The 20,820-nt window shown below is 30.9% G+C and overlaps 1 protein-coding gene across 3 annotated transcripts; it reads left to right on the top strand.

Moving 5' to 3' along the window:
- Positions 1-416: 416 nt before the first annotated feature.
- On the top strand, positions 417-13,047 carry LOC120090526 (peroxisome biogenesis protein 5). 3 transcript variants are annotated; one of them, XR_005485569.1, is made up of 17 exons: positions 417-834; positions 1,003-1,125; positions 1,202-1,382; positions 2,144-2,337; positions 2,900-3,151; positions 3,849-3,971; positions 4,216-4,371; positions 5,325-5,506; positions 5,604-5,850; positions 6,606-6,690; positions 7,508-7,617; positions 9,162-9,386; positions 11,346-11,411; positions 11,612-11,706; positions 11,789-11,929; positions 12,438-12,533; positions 12,733-13,047. XR_005485569.1 is itself a non-coding variant. In XM_039048246.1 (15 exons), exons 1-15 carry the CDS (start codon positions 715-717, stop codon positions 11,865-11,867), a joined length of 2,238 nt encoding a protein of 745 aa, XP_038904174.1. In that variant the 5' UTR covers positions 417-714; the 3' UTR covers positions 11,868-12,361. The 3 variants fall into 3 exon arrangements, 1 of the variants encoding a protein (XP_038904174.1); XR_005485568.1 differs by having other exon boundaries at positions 12,438-12,850; XM_039048246.1 differs by lacking the exons at positions 12,438-12,533; positions 12,733-13,047 and having other exon boundaries at positions 11,789-12,361.
- Positions 13,048-20,820: the final 7,773 nt, after the last annotated feature.

Raw genomic sequence — 20,820 nt, forward strand, 5'->3', positions numbered from 1 at the left:
CGTTTTTAGTTTTGAGATCAATGTTTATTAATTAATTTAAAATGATTATAAAGTAAAATTTTAAATTTAATTTTAATAATAAAGAAAAATAGTAAAATTGAATTAATTATAATTTTTTTATATTAATTAATAGATATAAATGTTTAAATAAGTTTATAATTGAAAAAAATGTTTATACCTATTCAGATTAGAGACAAAAAGTAACCATTTAGTAAAGTTAAAAAATATAATATTTCAAATTTTAAGAACAAATTAAAACAAAATTCAAAATTTAAATTCGAAAAATAAAATTATAACATTTGAAAAATCTGAATTATTGAATTGAAACAATATAGAATAAAAGATGATTTGTATTCGTAAAGAGGGATTCCTAATCGGAGAATAAAAGACATATATAGTTATCCTATTTGGTTTAGGGATTGATGTTCTTCGGACTTCTAACTATGGCGGTGAAATATGATCGTATTTCTATTTAATTTTGTGGACTCGGCTCCACAAGGAGGTTCGCAATTGTGGCTCACAGTGTTCAAACAGAACACACCCAGAGCCCATCTCGTTATCGTCTTTCCCAGCAATTTCACCTCAAAATCAATCCTATTTTACGTAATCGGTAGCAGTTCTTGGGAAAAGAGAGCAATTTGAAACAGCGACGGGAAAAAACCGAATCAAGAGGAGGAAAATTGACTGTTCGTCAAGGTCGAAAAGAAACCAGATATGGCGATGCGAGACTTGGTTACTGGAGGAGCTGCTTGTGCTGTTCCTGGTTCTTCGTCTTCTTCTAACCCTCTTGGTGCCCTTGCCAACGCTCTAATCGGCTCCTCTTCCAAGACCCAGGTTGGTTTTCAATTTGATATTTTTGTTGCTTTCTTTTATCTGGGGTTTCTTTAGAATTGTGTTTTTTTTAGTACTTTGATATGTTAATTCATGAATTTGATGTTTTTTTTTTGTCTTGTGAAATCAGATTGGTTATTCATCTTATGTTTTGAACTATATTCTGAGCAGGAAAGGCTACGGGAAATTCCTACATCGCAGCTTACAGGTCCTGAAAGGCCTTTTGGTCCTGAGACCCATGGGCAGCTCCCTGGGTCTGAGTTTGATCATCCACCGCTTCACCCTAATCAGCAGGTTCTCTTTGTTTTTTGTTTTCTGAATTTCTTTTCGGAATTCTCATATCTTTTGTTTCTATTTTGCTTAATGTCAGGCGTCAAATTTTCTTAATGCCTTCCACTCGGCTGCCGATCAGAATGGTCTGACCTCTGCATGGAATGAGGTACAAGCCGGTCCTCCTCCTGCCCACTTGAGAGAAATGCAACCAAGTCTTGCTGAATTTGATCGTATTTATGACCAAGTACCTGCTTCTCAGCATCAACCGATATTGGATGGTACTTCTAAGTGTCCTCTTTAGTCTTTAAGATTCTGGATGGTTGACATCGTTGGCAGTTCGACTGCTTTTTGTGTTGTTGTGAAACCTTTTCCAAAGGAATGTGGTATTGATATAACAAAATTTTAATTCAGCGACGTTGTTTGTTAAGTCTGGATTCCCAATTCAGGACTTGAACTCAACTCCTTAATTCCATAATTAAATTAAGGGAACCCCAAGTTGCAGTTCAATGCATTTTAGGGAAGATTTAGTTTTAGTTGGAGACATGGAGTTCCAGGCTTTTGGCCGGCAACACCTTTCATCCATCAATTGACTTGTGAAGATGCTTGTGTATACTAGTTGGGTTAATATGTCGCCAGTGTTGTATATTTAATTGAAGCACTTCCAGATTGTAGTCTTGAAACTCCAATTCCTGGATATTATTGGCAGAGTCAACAGCAGTTGTCTCAACTGTTGTATTTGCAATCTCGTAATTTTATTTTGAATTATATAAAATTTTAATTTTGAGGCTAAAGCCTAGTTAAAATCTATCTTTGAAAAGCCTAGTTAAAATCTATCTCCGAAAACCTAAAGAATGCTATGAAATATGCAGATTTTTCAACCATGACTGACATGGTAGAATAGAATATTCTTTTTAGTTCATCACAAAGTTCTAAAAATTTAACATTGACTATGTGACATCTATTAGTATTAGAGCTTGAATTTGATATTTCTCTTGGCCTTAATTATTTATTTTTTAACTTCACCTTTACTCTAAACCAGGGCCACCGCAAAGAGTGCTGTCAACCTTTTTGCACTCATTTGTAGAGAGTAGCCGTGGTGGAATACCTTTTCATCCAGCCCCTCTTCCTTTATTGGGACTATCTGAAGGTGATAAACAATGTATACGGGATCGTAGTAGCATAATGGCTCGACATTTTTTTGCAGATAAGAGTGAAGACTTCATAAATGCACAGGTTTTTGAGATTTCTATCTTTAGTACCAATTCATCAGAAAGCATGTAGTTAGCTTTTCCATACCAAATTTCCAGGCATTATCCAAGCATTAGTTTGAGTGCAATAGGATTTCGCCATCTTCATGTCACATCTCATGATTGGCTCTCATCTTTCATTTTGTTTAACTCCATGTTTTCATTTCAATTTCTTTTTCTTACAGTTTTTTTCTTTTGGGTTAAGAATGACCACTTCCGTTTATCTTAAAAGAACGAACTGCAAATCTTGAAAAAAAATTGTTGCTTGAAATATTTATGATTCTTAAGATAAGAGTCTATTAATGGCAAAAGAAGTATGTGAAAAGGGGAGTCATTGGTCCTAGACACCAAACGTATTAAAAAAGTGATCCTCTAATTGTGTTCATAAAAAGAACCATAGTCTCAAGAAAAGGGATTGTAAACCTAACCTCTTTTATGATTCCATATGTGTCGCGAAGAGAAGGATTGAGCATATCAACTTCTGTTAGTTCAATTGGTAAATTGTTAATGAAAACTTATAAGAGTTTCTTTGATTTCAATTCCGCCAGGTAAATGCACTTCTATCTTCCTTGGATATTGATACCAGTAAACAGGTTAGGGGGCCTCAACCTGGTAGGTTTCATGAGTTGGAGGATTATTGGAATGAATCTCAAGCTCTCCAGAGACCTGGTGGTCATATTGCAGATGGGTGGGCTTCTGAATATAGCCTAAACAGGGAAAAGTATGGTGATCATGATGCTTGGGCTCAATCCTTTGAACAACAATATGGTGCCAATGGCTGGGCCTCTGAGTTTGAGCAGGTAAGGAGCACAGCTTGTCCTACAAGTTGCACCTATAATGCTGATAGCCATCTGATCTATCTATATTACACGAGCTGTGGCTGGTGTGTTTGTTAGCTTTCTAATGATCATTTTGTAATTTATTCTTTGAATTAGAGTGATTAACTGAATCATTTGTTATTTCTTACCCAAAAAAGAAAAAAAATGACAATTAGTTGTTCAATGAAATTCATGGAACTGTCAATCTGTAGGTGGGCATCACATCGCAAGCTTATAATCCTTGGTAGTTATGAAATTAGAAACAGAACTTTCTATTGGATCAGTTGTGAAGTTTAGTCTGTAAACTTGGTCATACAGAGTTATTTTAGCATGCTAGACAATCTGGTCATATAGAGTTATCGCCTATTTGATTTTTAAGGTTTAGACTATGATAAGGCTTCTTAGTAGTTGTTTTGGCTAGTTAATATCTTGGTTGACCACCATCAACTACACTCCATGGCCTATGTGTTACGGGACCTTGTTTTACTTTCTATATGTAATTATATGTCCTTCACTCTTGGCTAGTATTATAATAGATTCTATATGCACATTGCACAGTGCCTAATGTGACTCTCATTCAATATAATAACTTATATTCGACTTCAAGGTCATGCACAGTGTCCTTCTGTATGCACAATGCCTAATATCAACCTCTAATTCTCTTGATATATTGCCACAGGAGAAGTTTCAGTTAGCGTCGGCAGAAAAAATGGCAGGTGGTAATATGATGAACTTATCTGCAATGGAGCAAACTCGCAAGCTTGCAAATACGTTAGCTGAAAATAATGACCCTAAATTTCAGGTAGGTATTTTGTAACATGTTTTTAGTATTTCATTCATCTAAAACATATCTGATGTTTTTCATTTTTCCTTCATATTGATAAGATTGCAACATACAACACATAATTAAATGTCGACGAATAGTTGGTTTGATCAATTATGCTTGGCAATGTTGTAAAATTGGTTTTAATAGAAAAAGGTTTGATAACGTATATCATTTTTATAAAAAAAACCCAAATTTGATCTTTGACCCGTTTGGGATGCAGAACTCAAAGTTTCTTCAGTTTGTTTCGAAGATGAGTAGGGGTGAACTTATTATCGATGATAATCAAGTCAAGCCAAACTCTTTATCTCCAACAGATAACTGGGCTTCCGAGTATCAGCAACAATATAGTGGGGGTCTTCCCTGGGCTGATGAATTTGTAAGTCATGAAACAAGTTGTACCCCTTTGTGTTCCCCACCCCACAATCTGACAATCTGTTGGGTGTGTGGGTGGGTGGTTTACATGAATAATTTTATTGTTTGGTTATTGTTTTGTTTTTTGTTCCATTTTCGTCATTCATTGATAAAAATGGAAGAATGGAATGTTGAGAGTGCTAGAAATCTTTCCCATAACTAGGGTTGGAGCCAAAGGTTTTAGCGAGCCAAACTTTACATTATGTATGTGTGCGTATGTATGTATGTATATAATTTTTCAATTCATAAAAATTTAAGAGGGAAAATTAGATGGAAACGGCAAATTTCTTTGAGTTAAAGACTAACTTAGGGGCAGCCCTAGCTTGCTTGGGGAAAGGAAGTGATACTACAGGCTTCCAATCGTCCAAAATTGTGAAAAATCCAGAACCTTCAAAATTTTCTAGGTGGAATTGGAAACCGATCTGGATTTAGAAAAGTCGACTTGTTCTCATTCCCACAGCCCCACCAAAACTATCAGTCTATCTACAAAATTCTCTTACCTCTTTCCAAGTTATTCAGAATATTTGAATCAAATTAATAAGGTCCTACTTGATAACCATTTGGTTTTTGGTTTTTAAAAATCACACTTATAAGCATTACTTCTACCCATATATTTATATTTTGTTATCCACTTTCTACTCATGTTTTCAAAAACTAAGCTGAGTTTGAAACTAAATAAAAATATAGCTTTCAAAAATCTGTTCTTGTTTTCAGAATTTGTCTAGGAATGCAAGTGTTTTTTTAAGATAGATAAATTTCGTAATAGAGAAATTGAGAAGAAACATGCATAAATTTCAAAAACAGAAAACTAAAGACAAAATCGTTATCAAATAGGGTCTAAGTTATCTATGTTTTCCATGTAAAATAGTATTTAAAAGCTCGTACAAAACTTACTTTTTCTGATAAAAATGGTTCCAGGTTTCTAATCAAACTAATCGGTGGGCTGATGAGTTTGCTGAAGAGAAGCAACATGTGTCGGATGATCCATGGGTAAATGAATTTTCCAAGTTGCACATGCAAGACTGGGTGGAAGAATTTGGTCAGCAGGTTGGAGAAGGGGCTTCTGGAGAAGCCGATAATTGGGCAAATGCATATGATGAGTAAGTCTGACGTTTTATTTCAAGTGACTATATTGTAATGCTGTAACACCTGTCTATATTAAATTATTTTCTGCATTCTGCTCTACCTTTCTGACAGGTATGTAAATGAACAAATAGCCGCCAAGGGGAAAACGGATGCTTCAAAGGGAATATATGTCTTTTCTGATATGAACCCATATGTTGGTCATCCAAATCCCTTGAAGGAAGGCCAGGAACTGTTCCGTAAAGGCCTTCTGAGTGAGGCAGTGCTTGCTTTAGAGGCTGAAGTTATGAAAAACCCTGAAAATTCAGAAGGTTGGAGGCTGCTTGGAATTGCACATGCTGAAAATGATGATGATCAACAGGTATTTTACGTTCTCGATGTAGAATTTTTGGCTTATAAGACCAACTAGGTATTTTTTTTTTTTTGTTTTTTTTTTGATAAAGAAACAAACCAACTAGGTATTTAATATTCTTGATGTGAAATGTTTAGAAATAGAAGACCAACTAGGTATTTAACATTCTTGATGTGAAATGTTTAGAAATAGAAGATCAAATAGATACTTAATATTTTTTTTATACAGAATGATTAGTTCGATAATTTTTGCTTATATTGTTTAGTAATATTTTGCTAGAACTTCTATGTTTCTTCTGTATTGTGAACTAAATTATTGAATTGAAATCACTATCTCTTCAGTTGATGTGGTATTTGATATTCACCATTTTTGGTAAAATTGTCAAATCTTCTTATGCAATCACTTGATTATGGCATAATCAGAAGGCAAAACTATTAATTTACTAATTTCCTGTGATGAGTTCAACTTGGACTCGAGTTTCCAAAACCTTGGGAAGTAGTTATATAGAATATGTTTGTACGTGAAAACTGAAAATATTTGAAGGGCCTTTACTCAAGTTGTATTACATGCTCAACCATTTTCTAGAGGCCTGTTGTATTCAGTTCTTTTCTGACGTGTAATACTAATACTTCTGATTCTATTAGTTAGGTGATCCGTTTTTCATGGAAATTATACTCCCGGTATTGTGGTGTGCCATCTCATGTTTAATTTCTGATTTCTGATTATTTTTGTATAATAAATATACTATAAATTGATATCTGCAGGCTATTGCTGCCATGAAGCGGGCACTGGATGTTGACCCTACAAACTTAGAGGTGCTTCTTGCGCTTGGTGTGAGTCACACAAATGGTCAGTTGCTTCCTCAACTAATTACATGCTTTATATGATTTATATTCACTTCAGCAATTTTTTAATTATCTTGACGGAAAGATGATGGTTACTAGAGTTGAATTTTTGTAGTGAGTTCGCACAAAAATCATATATAGCTCCATTGAAGACTTTAGTTTAAATATGGGTTTCAGACGAGATTTTTATTTATTTATTTATTATTTTTTTTGAAACAATTTTACTGATGTATGAAATACACAAAAAAATCCTTTGGGGGATGTGGGATCATCAACTATTATCCTTTTAAGTTTCTTGATGTCAAATATTATAGGATCAGATAGTTCTCTGGTGTCAATAATGAATGATGGTAACCACCATGGTTTGGCTAGGTGATTCACTTGGCAAACTATAACCTAGGTTATGGGTTCAAACTTAGGTGTCATTGAATATTGTTTTAAGTTCTCTAGTAGTATCAAATATATAGGTTCAAATGGTTAACAAATGAAATTAATTAAAGCATGCAATATTAAAAAGAAGAGAGGGATTTCAATCCAAATGATTAAGCGTGGCTTCATATCTCAACTGTTGTTATGTTTTCTAGGGGAAAATGAAGATAGTGGGGGTGATGTGTGAGATTGGATTTAATTGACTCTCTTTAGTTGGCCTTCATCTGTAAGAAAATTTTATTCCGTGACCACCAATTGGAAAGACCTTTGTAATCTTCATAGCCTTCTCTTTTAGTTCAACCACCCTAGTCCTCCCTTTGTAATTTTTTGACATGTAATGGGCGTGTTCTTTAAATAAATAAATTGGTCGATGACTAAAATAATTACTGCAGAATTGGAGCAAGCTGCTGCATTAAGATACTTGTATGGATGGTTACAGCATCACCCAAAGTATGGAACACTTGCAAAACCGGAGCTTTCTGACTCATTGTACTATGCTGATGTAAGCACCATGCTTTTTCTGTTCATTCTTCTATCAGCTTTTATTACAAACATAGAAATACAGGGAAATTTATTATTGCAAAATGTGCCTATCTATAGTTTGTTGCTTTAGCATGTAGTAGTGAAGGCATAGAAAACTAGGTGAAGGTATAACATTTTCGATTAAATCCAGTTATCTGATTTCATTAATGTGCTAAAATTACTTTCAAGTCCATGGGCATTAAGGTTTGGCATTTACTTCCATGATTTCTGCAGCGTGCTAACTGCTACAAAAAATAGAATTTGGAGTTGGATGTTGTAACAAATAGCGAAGAATCCAGAAATGTTATAACTGCTGTTTGTTTGTTTGTTGTTGTTGTTTTTTTTAATGCATTGCCTTTTCTTTTTTTTTTTTTTTTGGGGGGGGGGGGGGCGATGGGGGAAAGAGAAATAATAGAATCTGTAGGCTGAAAGAGAGTTCTTCCTGTGATGTTTGTTCTCTTATTAGATTATGTGTTTCCTCTTTTTGTTTTTTTTGTAAGCATATGCTAGGTTTCATTTGACTTGATTGGAACCTCTTCATGTAGTTGGGCTTTCTTTTGTGAGCTTAATATTCATGCTCATGATAATGAATATTAAGGGGTATATTGAATACATCTGATGTAAGTGCGTAGATATCTGTATTACGGGTGTAATCGGTTCAGTTTGGCTTGGTATGAGAGTCAAACTGAAGCTGAATCGCATCATCATACTAATCGAACTGTTTAACTACCGGTTTAGTTGGTTTGGTTTGCCATTTGCTTAACCTAAGCATGTGCAGTGTGGGTCAAGTCGGAGGGGTGCATGTTAATGTTGGTCGGGTTGGAGCACTTCATGTTTGTCCACGAGCACAGAATTTTTGCATGAAATGCACATCATAAAAAAGTGGCATCCACGGGGTTTGGACACTTGCAGAAGAGAATTCTAGAGTGAATTTAGAGATAGATTAACAGCTGATGAGTTTTGATTCAAATTTGACTCTTATTATATTAATATATATATATATTATTGGTTAGCTTGGGTAACCCGACCAAATTTGATCAGTTTTTCTTGTGTGTAAAGTGAAACAACTGCTGAACTGAACCGGTTTTGGTTTTGGTTGGTTGAAGCGTTTATTTGGTTTTTTGGTTTTCCCTTGCACAGTTACACCCCTTAAGTGTTGATTCTGTCACTTTATGGAAATTTAAGGGGAAAAATAGATTCAATTAATCGATTTGCTTGATGTGCTTTTTCCACTGAATTTTTCGTTGATTAGGATTTTGGATTTCATTAGCTTGGCTAGTTTGTAATTATCCTTTAGGTTTTAATTTTACTTGATTGAAGCTTTTCTTTTTGTAGCCTTGCTCTTTTTTTGTTGGCTTTATTTTTGACTGCCCTTGTATTTCTTCGTTTTCTCATAACAATAATACCAATGAACGAACTTCATTAGCATCTAGGAGCATTTAATATGGAACTTAAGATTATAGTCATCAAGCATCCTTTTCTCTCTTTGGTCTAAAATTATGCATCATTGTTCTGTATGTGCAGGTAGCTGGCTTATTTAACGAAGCTGCACAAATGTTTCCTGATGATGTTGATGTGCACATAGTACTTGGTGTCCTTTATAATTTGTCCAGAGAATTTGACAAAGCAATTGCATCCTTTCAGACAGCCTTGAAACTAAAGCCGCAAGATTACTCTCTTTGGAACAAGCTAGGTGCTACACAAGCTAACAGCATTCAAAGTGCTGATGCTATATTAGCTTATCAACAGGTAATGAGCCCTGTTCTCTCTCTCTCTCTCTACAGTTTATCTTGGTGCTTGACATTATTTTTAGATAAAAACAAAATTCAATGAGAAATAGTCAGCATTCAAACATTATTTAAGAAAGAGATGGTCTTAATTCCATTCCATAAAAATATTTGAACAGGGGAGATACTTAGTTATTCATCATGTTGAAAACAAGCAACATTGGAATTGAGTGAGAGGGAGGGAGGGTGAGAGAAACGACAAAAAAGCTGGTTGTATCCATCTAGGGTATTGAATATGGAGTTTGAAGTCTTTAGAATACTCCTTAGGTGAGTGGATTGGAGGAGGAAGAGCAAAAGCAGTGAAGAGAGGAATAGTTGTGGGATTGATTTGTATCCAACTAGGTACGCCTTTTGGATTGAGAAGTGTTAGTTCCTCTTGGGGAGGGAGCCCCAAAGACAAATTCTTTGGGCTAACAAGAGTGATTGTGTAATGGTTGGAGAAAATTTTTAACAAGGGGGAGGAGTTCTATTAATCTGCGACGTTAGTTCAAATGGAGGGAATGAGCAGTTGTAACATTGTTATCATTTCAGTGAATCTATTAGCATCACCAATGAAATCAGTAATCTGGAAAGCCCAACAAACCAATGAGCAAGGTCTACATTTGAATGTTTAGCTAAAGTTTGTTTTCTTTATCGACAAGGTGCAACTTAAGATGCATTTATATCTTATCTCCTACAAATAGTTGAACAACATGATTCTTATTAGTGGCCGTATCTGTCGCTTACTGATGTGTACCCATTTCAGATGGGACTTCAACTTGTTAATATTGCATCCTTGTCATTAAGTTGCTGCTGTACCTCAACTACAGGCGTCGTAAAACAGTTTTAAGGATGGTCGGTGTGGACAGCCATATATAGTCCAAGGAGAGGATCAAATAAAATGTGGATGTATAGTTGCGAAGCTCTGTTCAATCCAACTATTTTACCCACTTTAAGTAGACAGGGCAACAATGTAGTTAGAATTCCAATCGTCTATATATTTTGCTAATTTAACTCTCCCATCCATAACAATTAAAAAATAATATGACTAACCTAACACAACTGATCCTTTTACCTTTAACGCATACATCAAACTCATCTTCTCTTTGCTATGAAAAAGTCTATTTGCATTCAGTAATGGTGGGGAAGCTGAGAAGGAACCATAAGGAAAGGAAGAAAGATTGTCAGCTGTAGAGGAAGTTGTTGATAAGTTAAGGAAGAAAGATTGTCAGCTGTAGAGGAAGTTGTTGATAAGTTAGAGGAAGAAAAGATTGTCTATCTGTAGAGGAGTTGATAAGTTAGAGGAAGAAAAGATTGTCTGTCTGTAGAGGAAGTTTGGATAAGTTGAGGAAGAAAGATTGTCTGTCTGTGGAGGAAAGGTAGGATACTGTCTTATTTTCAAGTGAGAAGTTCTCCATTATGGTAGTGTGTATATGTATGCATGTATTTGAATAGATGATTTCACGAGAAGAATTCATTTACATTTAAATTTGTGAGGATACAAAACAAGTAGTCACAGAATCAGGGCGACAGTAATCTCCTAACGTTATGGTTTGAAGATAGAGTTATGTTTTTGGTTAAAAGTGAAGCTCTCATTGAGAATAAATGGAAGAAAGAATAATGCTTCTACACTATTGTTGTAGGAACCTGTGGTGAAGCTGTGGACTGAAGTTTGAACTGTTTTCTCAATTTATGCATGCCCTCATCATTCACTATAGGGTTGGAGACGTTTTACAGGATTTTTCTTGTGTATGGTCATATTCTCATTGGAAACAATGTTCTTTGCTGGCCACCATGTGAAAAACTAAACTTCATTAGGCCGTTAACAACTTGCCTTGTTCTTATCCCAAATTATGTATTTAATGCATTCTGTCATTGGAAACAATGTTTTTGGTTGCATGTTTACTTTTATTTATTTTAACTGATTTAATTTGTCTCATAGGCACTTGATTTGAAGCCTAATTATGTACGTGCCTGGGCCAATATGGGAATCAGTTATGCTAATCAGGTATGTATCCTATGCTTCATTTTTTTCTTCTTTTTCCTGTCTCAGTGAATTATCAAAAAGTTGTGAAGTCCTCTCTCCTACATTTTTTTTCAAGTTATTAATCAATCATTTCTAGTTTCTAGGATGAACCTTTCTTTTACAGTTAAGTAATAAAAATGTACGGAAACATTAATCGATTTTCTCTTTTTCTGCTCTTTTAGGGGCTCTATGAGGAATCAATTAAGTACTATGTGAGGTCACTTAGTATGAATCCAAAAGCAGACAATGCATGGCAATATTTAAGAATTTCACTGAGGTATGTGATTTGAAGAGATTTTATTCTTGCATCACCTACACTTTAATACAAATATAAAATCATGGATTTCTCTGTTTTGCAGCTGTGCATCAAGGAATGACATGCTGGAAGCCTGTGATTCCCGCAATCTTGATGCTCTTCAGAAGGAATTCCCATTATGATTTATTCGCAAGTTTGGATGAATAAACGTCGACTGAAGTGCTGTCTCTGTTATATTGAAGAGGTTACAGTCAAATACTCGCTGCAGCTAGGACTCTTTAGTCTTTCTTTTTTTCTTTTTTGGTAAAAAATTTGTTAGGGGTTGGGGGAAGGAGTCGTAATATTCCACCAGAGTTCGAACATAAAATCGGCTGCTCGAACTATTGAAAGAGGAACATTAATATCCTAAGCGTCTTAGCATAACTCACCATTTGCTAGCTGGTGAAGAAATTAAAACGAAATTAGCTTTCCCCTTGTATCAATCATGATTAAAAAAAGATGGTATCTTTACTCTACATTTCAATGTATTCTTTCAGCAATAATTGCATCTTTTGGCTAGTCTGTGTATTACTACAAACCCAATAATGATTGTATATAATATAATATATACATCTAGCCCCATGTACGAATCTTCTTGCTTTGTTTTCAATAAACAGAAAGAATATATCGCAGCTCTGATGATTTCTAATTTCCATCATACATTTCCTCTTTCTTTTCTCATCTTATTAGTTGGCCATTGATTAAAAATACAGTGAAAGTGATGGAGCTTTGGTTATGGGATTGATGAAGAAGGTGGAAAACTTGCAGAAATGGTGAAGTGATTCTCCCATGCCTACTTCTACACTGTGGTAAATACCTAAACTTGGCTCTTCTCTTTCTTATTATAGATCCTGATAAATTTAAAAGCTACACGTTGAAGATTTCTGTCGTCACTTGTGTAAGATAGAAAAGAAAAGAGAAAAAAAAGGAAAGAAAAGTCCATATAGAGTGAAAGCTTTTTAGTCCGTTCATACTGAATCTGTATGTCTGTTTTTTTTATCACAACAGAAACACACTCGTACACTCCATAGAACAATGATTTAGGTAGGATAATGCTGTGGCTCTGATGGAAAGATTGGTACGATTTACCATAAAAATTATTAAATAAACCTTCTTTTCTCTGCCATTTTTTACTTGTTGCACACGCCCCCGTTTTCCCTTTCCTTACAGCTTTTTGACACGTCCCTACAATACCCAGTTGCACCCCTACTCTACTCTTTTTTCACATTTATTTTCATTTCCTTCTCTTGTTTTCTCTTATGAATCTGAAATAATTACATGACATGGCTATGGCTATGCATATGCTATTCAATTTTAGCCTGATGTGTGTTGAGTGTGGCTTGTGATGATTCTTTTGTGTTGTTGTTCTCTTTACTCTTGTTGTATTATTTCCTTATAATGTCTCCATGATCTCTTTTTCCCTTTTAAGGCACCTACACTAAATGTGTAATTATTTTGGATGCTTGAGGTATCTTGTAGTGTAATGGTAATCAATTTTGTGTGTTTGAATTTATTGAGAAATGCTCTAGTGGTAGCTCTCTACTTACGTTGTTAGAAACTCGAGATTTCGAAGAATGTTAGTCGACGTGTATGTAATCTCATATATATACTCTTCTAATACGCCATAGTAATATATTTAATACAAAAATACTCTAAAGTACTAATAAGGAACAATTAAACCAATCATGCATTCAAAATACAAACTCGAACATTCTCATATGATTTCGATAATAGATCTCATTGTAATTAGATTATCAATAATCTTAATTTCATTACGGTAATCTAAATATTCCTTTTGAATTCTATTCATTTGCCTTTCCAAAGTTCCGTTTTCATGCTTCTCACTTTCAAAATAGAGTATAAAATGACCTTTACAAAGTTACAAGGTCCCTTTAGAAGGTACTAAAAAACTTCGTTTAAATTATTAAAGAATATTGACTTAGAGAACATGTTTGGTAGTTGATTAACAAAGGTGCAAAAGAACATTTTTTGTACATAAAATTGTCAAGTTGTATCGCCATGTGTTGTAGTCTTTAACTTTTAGACTTGAAAGTGCGTCGCAATTTTTACATTTTGACAAGTTTTTGTACAAAAAATTGAAGACATGTATTATCATGTGCATTTTAAGAACATATAGATGGTGTAACATGACTTTATTGGTAAATGATATTGAAACTAAATATTTCTTTCTTGATTTGTATCAAACTTACACTAATGAAATTAGAAATTTATGGTTAAAATAAACACGATAAATAACGTTTGATATTGTCTACCATATTTTTAAGTTTATATCACATCTCGTTATTTTCATCTTTTTTTATGGGTTCCTAACGACATAAAATGTGAACCAACATTTTCATATTATCCTAAAAAAATTCATGAAACATAAAAAATAAGCATTAAAATGTACGTATGTTTATTAAGTAATAAACATGTTAATTTGTATAAAAATAAAAAATGTTTATTTGTTAATTCAATATATTTTTCAAACTCTTTGTTTTTGGATGACTATGCTTTAGATGTATTGAGCAAGATGAAAGTGAAGTAAAATGACAACAACCAATGCATCAATATATTCAAGGATCAAAATTTTGAACTAAAAACATATTTTAAATTCTTCCGTTTTTCCACGTTATTCAAAATTAAAACTATAGATTTTTTACGTAACTAAATTATTTGGTAGCTTTCCAAAGATATAAATTATCTTGCTATTTTGTTAAAAAGTTAACAAAATCTTAATATAGTAGGGACCAAAATAAGCACTTTTTAAATGTTTAAGGACTAAAATGAACAATTTTACAAGTTTAGGGACCAAATAAACAATATTTAAAGTTCAAGGACTAAAATTGACATTCTTTTAAAGTTTAGGGACCAAAATAGAACATCATTCAAAGTTCAAAGACTAAAATAAGATTAAGCTAAATTTTGAAAACTAAAAAAGTAACTTTCAAAAGTTGTTTTTGTTTTTGGAATTTGTCTAAGAATTCAACTACCATGCTTAAGAAAGATGCAAATCAAGGTAAGAAATGAAGAGAAAATAGACTTAGTTTTCAAAAATAAAAAACAAAAAACGAAATGATTAACAAACGAAACTTTAGATACTAAAGTGAATGGTATGTATGTGGGGATAATGTTTTCCCAAATTTTGCAACAGAAATCAAGAGATGATTCCAATAGTACATGGTACTATTAAATTTTTGTTCTAATCGATTCCAATATTCCACAATTTTAGTAAACTTCATCAAAGAAATGAGAATATTCATTCTCATTTTCGTTCATAATTTTTAGCTTTCTCTCTTTTTCTTTTGGTTTTCATTTCTGTCAAGCATTGGGAGGCGAGATTCTTGCTTAAAAGAAGATCCTCTCCATTACAAGAAACTTTTTGATCAAAGAGAAGCAAAAGTGAGTTTTTTTTTCTCCCTATGATTTAAGAATAATGGTTAATTAATAATCTTAAAAGTTTTTGGTTTCAATCTTCTCTCCCAAACTCCAAAAAGAAGGGAAAAAAAAACCCCACAAAATCAATTTAATTGATTTTAATGTTGCTTCGTTTCCTACCTCTAAAATGAATAAGAATATATTCCAAATAATATAAACGAGTCCTATGACTTTGTTTTCAAATCGTCTCACCTAAAAATACTTTAAGATCGAATGTGCTTATACTAATTGATTTTTCTTTTAGTATTCTCTTGTTGAGTAGAAAAAAGGGTAAATAGTACAAAAGCTTTGATACAACATTCTCATAATTAGATTAGAGAGATTTTTATGTGATTGTAATAGTTTTTCACATGGTGGATTTTCTTTTGATGTTTTTTTTTTTTTCAATTTGGAGTTTTCCACCCAAATTTGTGTTTCTAAGTTTTGTTGATTTCTTTTCATTTCTCAATTATTTTTTTTCTTGTTCCTACAATAGAAGTGACGGGTTTTTTTTTCACAACAAACTGGTTTAAGAGTTTTAGGAACTAGTGAAGATGTATCAAGCTTTATAAGGCTAATAAAATATTAGCGAAGTTTATTTTGATTGCTTCATGGGAAAAATTCGGTAGAGTATCATATTTTAAATGTTTTTATAAAATTATCCACTCGAACATAACTCATATGATTCATTTAAGGCATATATTATTGGCAAAAAGATTATCGATTTAAATCTTCACCCATTTCTATATATATTTATTTTCAAAAATAGAAAAATAAGGAAAACTATTTACACAAAATAACAAAACTCAATCTTCTTCGATAGAGGCGAATAGAAATCTATCAGTATCTATCAGTGATAAGAATTAATAGAATAGTCTATTAGTATCTATTAGTATTTTTTTTTACTATTTTCATGCATAGTTTGACATTTTTTCTATTTGTGAAAATTTTCTTACATATATACAAACACATTAATATCTATTGTTGTTGAATAATAGTATTGTTTGTTAATTTAGTTTTAACCATATTGTTCATTTAGATGGAAGACATAAACTCTCTACTCAATTATTGAGGAACTATTATTTTCAAATTGTTGACGTGATCTTTTAGACAAAATAATTGTGAAACTTAATTAGTTTTGATTCCATTCTCGCGGTGAGTGATAATTCAAGAGTGTTTTTATACATGAAAGAAATTTAAAATAATATTTCAAGATTTATTTTCATTTTTTTCGAATACCTAACCCCGCTCTTACATACCAAAACGAGCATAGCTTAACTAACAACTAATATATATTAATAACAAAAAGCTTTGTACTTCAAATTTCTCACTTACTATTATACGAAAAGAAACTCCACTTGTATGGATGTGACCGAGAATCCCCTGAATTTCTAAGCACAAAATTAAAAGTTTAATTTAGAGTTTTGTTACAAATAAAATTAGGAAGTAAATCTAATAGGCCAATCGACTTGTAAGTATTTTGAATACATTAATAATTACTAGACACAAAACTAAAAGTTTAGAGATTTACTAAACATTTTTAAAATCTAGATACTTATTAGACATATAATTGAAAATTCAGTACTTGTTAAGATACTATTTAAAACTTAGTACTTATTAAGATACTTTTTAAAGTCTAAGAGACTTTTTTTTTACACAAATTTTTTTTAAAAAAAATGATTTGATCACTTTGTAACTTATAGTGACCTTTCTAATGTGATCAAAGTTTGCCAAGACTTTTTATTTTGTTTCTTGAAAAGTAAAGTTTAAGGACAAGGTCATGTGACTTTGATATTTAATTAGTCAAATAATTTTGTGATAATAAGTGTTCATCTAGATATATGTTATGTTATGAGTTATAATTGGATTAAAGTTTACTAATGAGAGCATAGTTCAATTGGCATTTTATGTGTTAATCATCACAAAATATACGGTTCGAATTCACCGGTCTTGATTGTACTAAAAATTTATATATAGATAATCATTTTCCAATTTTTTTCTTTTCTTTTATTTTATGTGAGGCGACTTTAAGAGTCGGGAATGTAACAAAAAAAGAGTATCACATTTATATCAAAGATGTATTTCTATAACCAAATTTAATATTCAAAATTTATGTTAAGTTAAAAGGGGGTTTGATGTAGTGAACATTTTCTTATGATTTAACACAGTTTTGGATGTGTTTGGAATGTATTTTAAAGTGTGTAATTTAAAAAAATAAGTCATTTTGAAAAAAATTAGAGTGTTTGGCAACCCAAGCTTTTGAAGTGCATTTTCAACAATTTTTGTCAAAAGTGTTTAAATAAAAATGATTTTTTTTAAAAAAACACTTTTTTTCTCAAATCAATCCAAACGAGCCCTTAGTATGACAAACGTATCAAATATTATTTGAATCAATTGAATCTACGCAATAAATATCCAATTTAATAGATAATATGGTAAAAAACAAAAACATTTTTTTGCCTTTTTTTTTGCTTTTTTTTTTTGTTTTTTTTTTTTGTATGTTGTACACTTTTCATTGTCCATCTTGGTCAGACATACGATGAAATCTATATTTTTTTAATGTGTACGTAAAACTAAAATATAAGAAATAATTGTACTAAATTTATATATTTATCAAAAAAAGAATTGTACTAAAAAATATGTATAAGTGAAATAGGGAAAATTTTAGAGATAAAAAAAATGTTAAACTTTTTACAGAAATAGTAAAAGAAATATTGATAAATACTGATAGACTACTATCAACGTCTATCATTGATATACTTCTATCAGTTTCTAACATTGATAGACATTGATAGACTTCTATCAACCTTTATTAAAAAAAATTAAAATTTTACTATATTGTGTAAATAATTTTCTTTGTTTTTCTATTTTTAAAAATCCCCCTAAGAAATAATTGACAAAGAGGATAAATATATATTTTAGTACATGCTTAAAAGAGCACAAGACAAGTTTTCATAAAAAAAAGTCAACTTCTCAAGAGATGATGCATTTTTGTTATAATATTTAACATGTTTGAAAGTGATTCTAAAATAGTTGAAGTTATGATGAAATATGCTTTGAATCAGTAACGGATCCAAAACTTCATGATATGTGACATAAATATATATAAGTTAGAAGTTTTGGCTCATAAACTTTTAGATTCGTGTGAATATATATAGTTCCTAAACTTTTTAAAATGTTTTATATATACATAAATTTTCGATTTTTGTGTTTAATAGATTCCTAAAATATCAATTATGCATCCAATAAGTCTCTTACGTATTTGAAAATGTTAAAACATAGATGTTATATTAGACACTAAATTTAACTTTGTGCTTAATAGGTACATTAGACACATTTTTAAATTAATTTTATCTATTAACTATAAAATTTAAAATTTAAGGTTCAATTGAATACAAACTCCTTTTTTTTTGTCTTATAAAACAATTAATTTTTAAACATTTTCAATATTTCTAACATCTTAAAAATTAAGTTATATATTTATTCAATATTTTTCAGGGACTAGAGTCAAAATTAAAAGTCTAGAGATTTATTAATCAAAAGTTTCAAAACTTAGTGACAAAACCTATAATAATTTTAAATGCATTGATATATGATATCGAGTTTAATTAATACTATTTGCAAAATAATTATAAAAGACATTCAATTAATTTTTATAAAATAATTTTATAAATATCCAAAAATATTTGTACATTTGTATATGTACATGAAAGAAAATTAAAATAGAATTAAGTTTTTCGGACATGTTCAAGTGTACTAAAAAAAAAAAGATATTATATATATTTTTAGAAAATACAAAATTAAAACAAAAGGTAAAGATGTTTGGTGACTAATTCATATATATAAATGTTGAAATACACAAAAATATGAAATAAAAATATGATGACATAAAAACTGAGTTTGAAAGTGTACAATTAAATATTAAATAAATTTTGAGTGGTTAAAGATGTATTTTAAAGTGATTTCAACCATTTTAAAATTACTTTCTAATATGTATTTAATCTAATTGATGAAATAAAATGTCTCCATATAGTTATAGTTTTATTAAAGGTGTATTTCCCTCTACCTATTAAGATTCTTTTACTTAAAATTAAATGTTAGTGACAATAATATTTAATTGAGTTAGAAAAATCAATATTAAAGATGATGACACTCAATTCATTGAATTAATTAAAACTTGACATCATAACTTTGCACTTTTATTTATTTATTTATTTTTTTAGATAAACTACACTTGTACTTTTGCAAGAACTAATTAATCATGCAACACACTTTCAAAATTTGTTTGGTATGCCATAAAAGTTTTAAAATGTAGAATCACATGGAAAAAATGAATGATTTGATAAATATGCTATTTTAGGTTATAAATTCATTTTTTTTAAAATTTAAAATACTTTAAACTTATTTTTAGGATATGGAATATCCATCTAACCGTCATTAAAAGCTCAGTCACACATTTTTATAGGGACATTTAAAAAAATAATTAAATAAGAAAAATTAGTTACACAAAATAGCAAAATTTTAATATTTTTTGATAGAGGTTGATAGAAGTCTATCAGTGTCTAACCGTGTTTTTTTTCCTATTTATATAAATAATTTGACATTTTTTTTATTGATGAAAAACTTTTTGTAACATCATTAATTTTTTTCCCTATTTTTACATATACTAATATTTTCTATTTATAAAAGGGTGGCTATTAAATATATAAAAATGAATCAAAATATTTATAAATATAACAAAATATTACTATCTATTAGTGATAGTGTGATAGACACTATCACTGATTGACTACGATAGATGCCTATCAATGTCTATCGCTAATTAGACTGTGACACTTTACCATATTTGAAAATATTTTAAGCCATTTTTTTATTTAAAATAATTTTCCTTTAAAAAATCATTTTAAAAATAATATGATCAAAATGATAATGGATTTTGCATCTACCTTTATTTTTGTCATAAAAGACCAAACTTTAAAACATATTAAATTCTTGTCTTTCTTAGTTGGCTCACAATGTCCTTAATATATATATATATATATATGCATCACAAAATCCCTACAATTTATTGCCAAAATAAATACCAATTTTCCATATTAATATATAGTTGGAGTGTGTATGTATTTATATTCCATATTCAGTCTGCATATTCCTAACTACTTTGTGTTAAAAGCCTTTCTCATGCATATATCTCTTCATAAATAATAACAGCAACCATATATATACACACACACACACACACACATATATATATATATATATATTTTGAAATAAATGACATCCACCATCATTTCATCAACTTTTCTCTATATGTATTATTATTGTTATTATTATTGCTTCTTCATGTGTTACATAAATTCTTATGGGGACCCTAACAAACTAAATTACTTGCATTTTCATTACTCTTTGGTTGTGCTGCCATTAGTGTCCTCTTATAATTATTTTTTTTTTACTTCCATAGGTTTAGAACTTTTAATTTTGGTTTATTTTTGTCTTTGTATATTTTTTAAAAGTGACCATTTTATTTTAAGTGAAAAATATTTCACATAAAATTTTCCCTTACAAATAGAAATAAAACCTTATTTCTTCGAAAAATCTTTATTTTATATTTTCTTTTATATATAATATTTATTTATTTATTTCAGTCTCTACTCATTTTGATTATTTATTTCAATTTAG

This window comes from Benincasa hispida, chromosome 11 (assembly GCF_009727055.1).
Source record: "Benincasa hispida cultivar B227 chromosome 11, ASM972705v1, whole genome shotgun sequence".
Taxonomy (NCBI): domain Eukaryota; kingdom Viridiplantae; phylum Streptophyta; class Magnoliopsida; order Cucurbitales; family Cucurbitaceae; genus Benincasa; species Benincasa hispida.

Excerpts from the sequence above, each read along its gene's own strand:
- LOC120090526 (XM_039048246.1), top strand. The coding sequence starts at position 715 with ATGGCGATGCGAGACTTGGTTACTGGAGGAGCTGCTTGTGCTGTTCCT. Across the intron at positions 835-1,002 it reads GCTCCTCTTCCAAGACCCAG|GAAAGGCTACGGGAAATTCC; the intron begins GTTGGTTTTCAA and ends TATTCTGAGCAG. Across the intron at positions 11,707-11,788 it reads TATTTAAGAATTTCACTGAG|CTGTGCATCAAGGAATGACA; the intron begins GTATGTGATTTG and ends TCTGTTTTGCAG.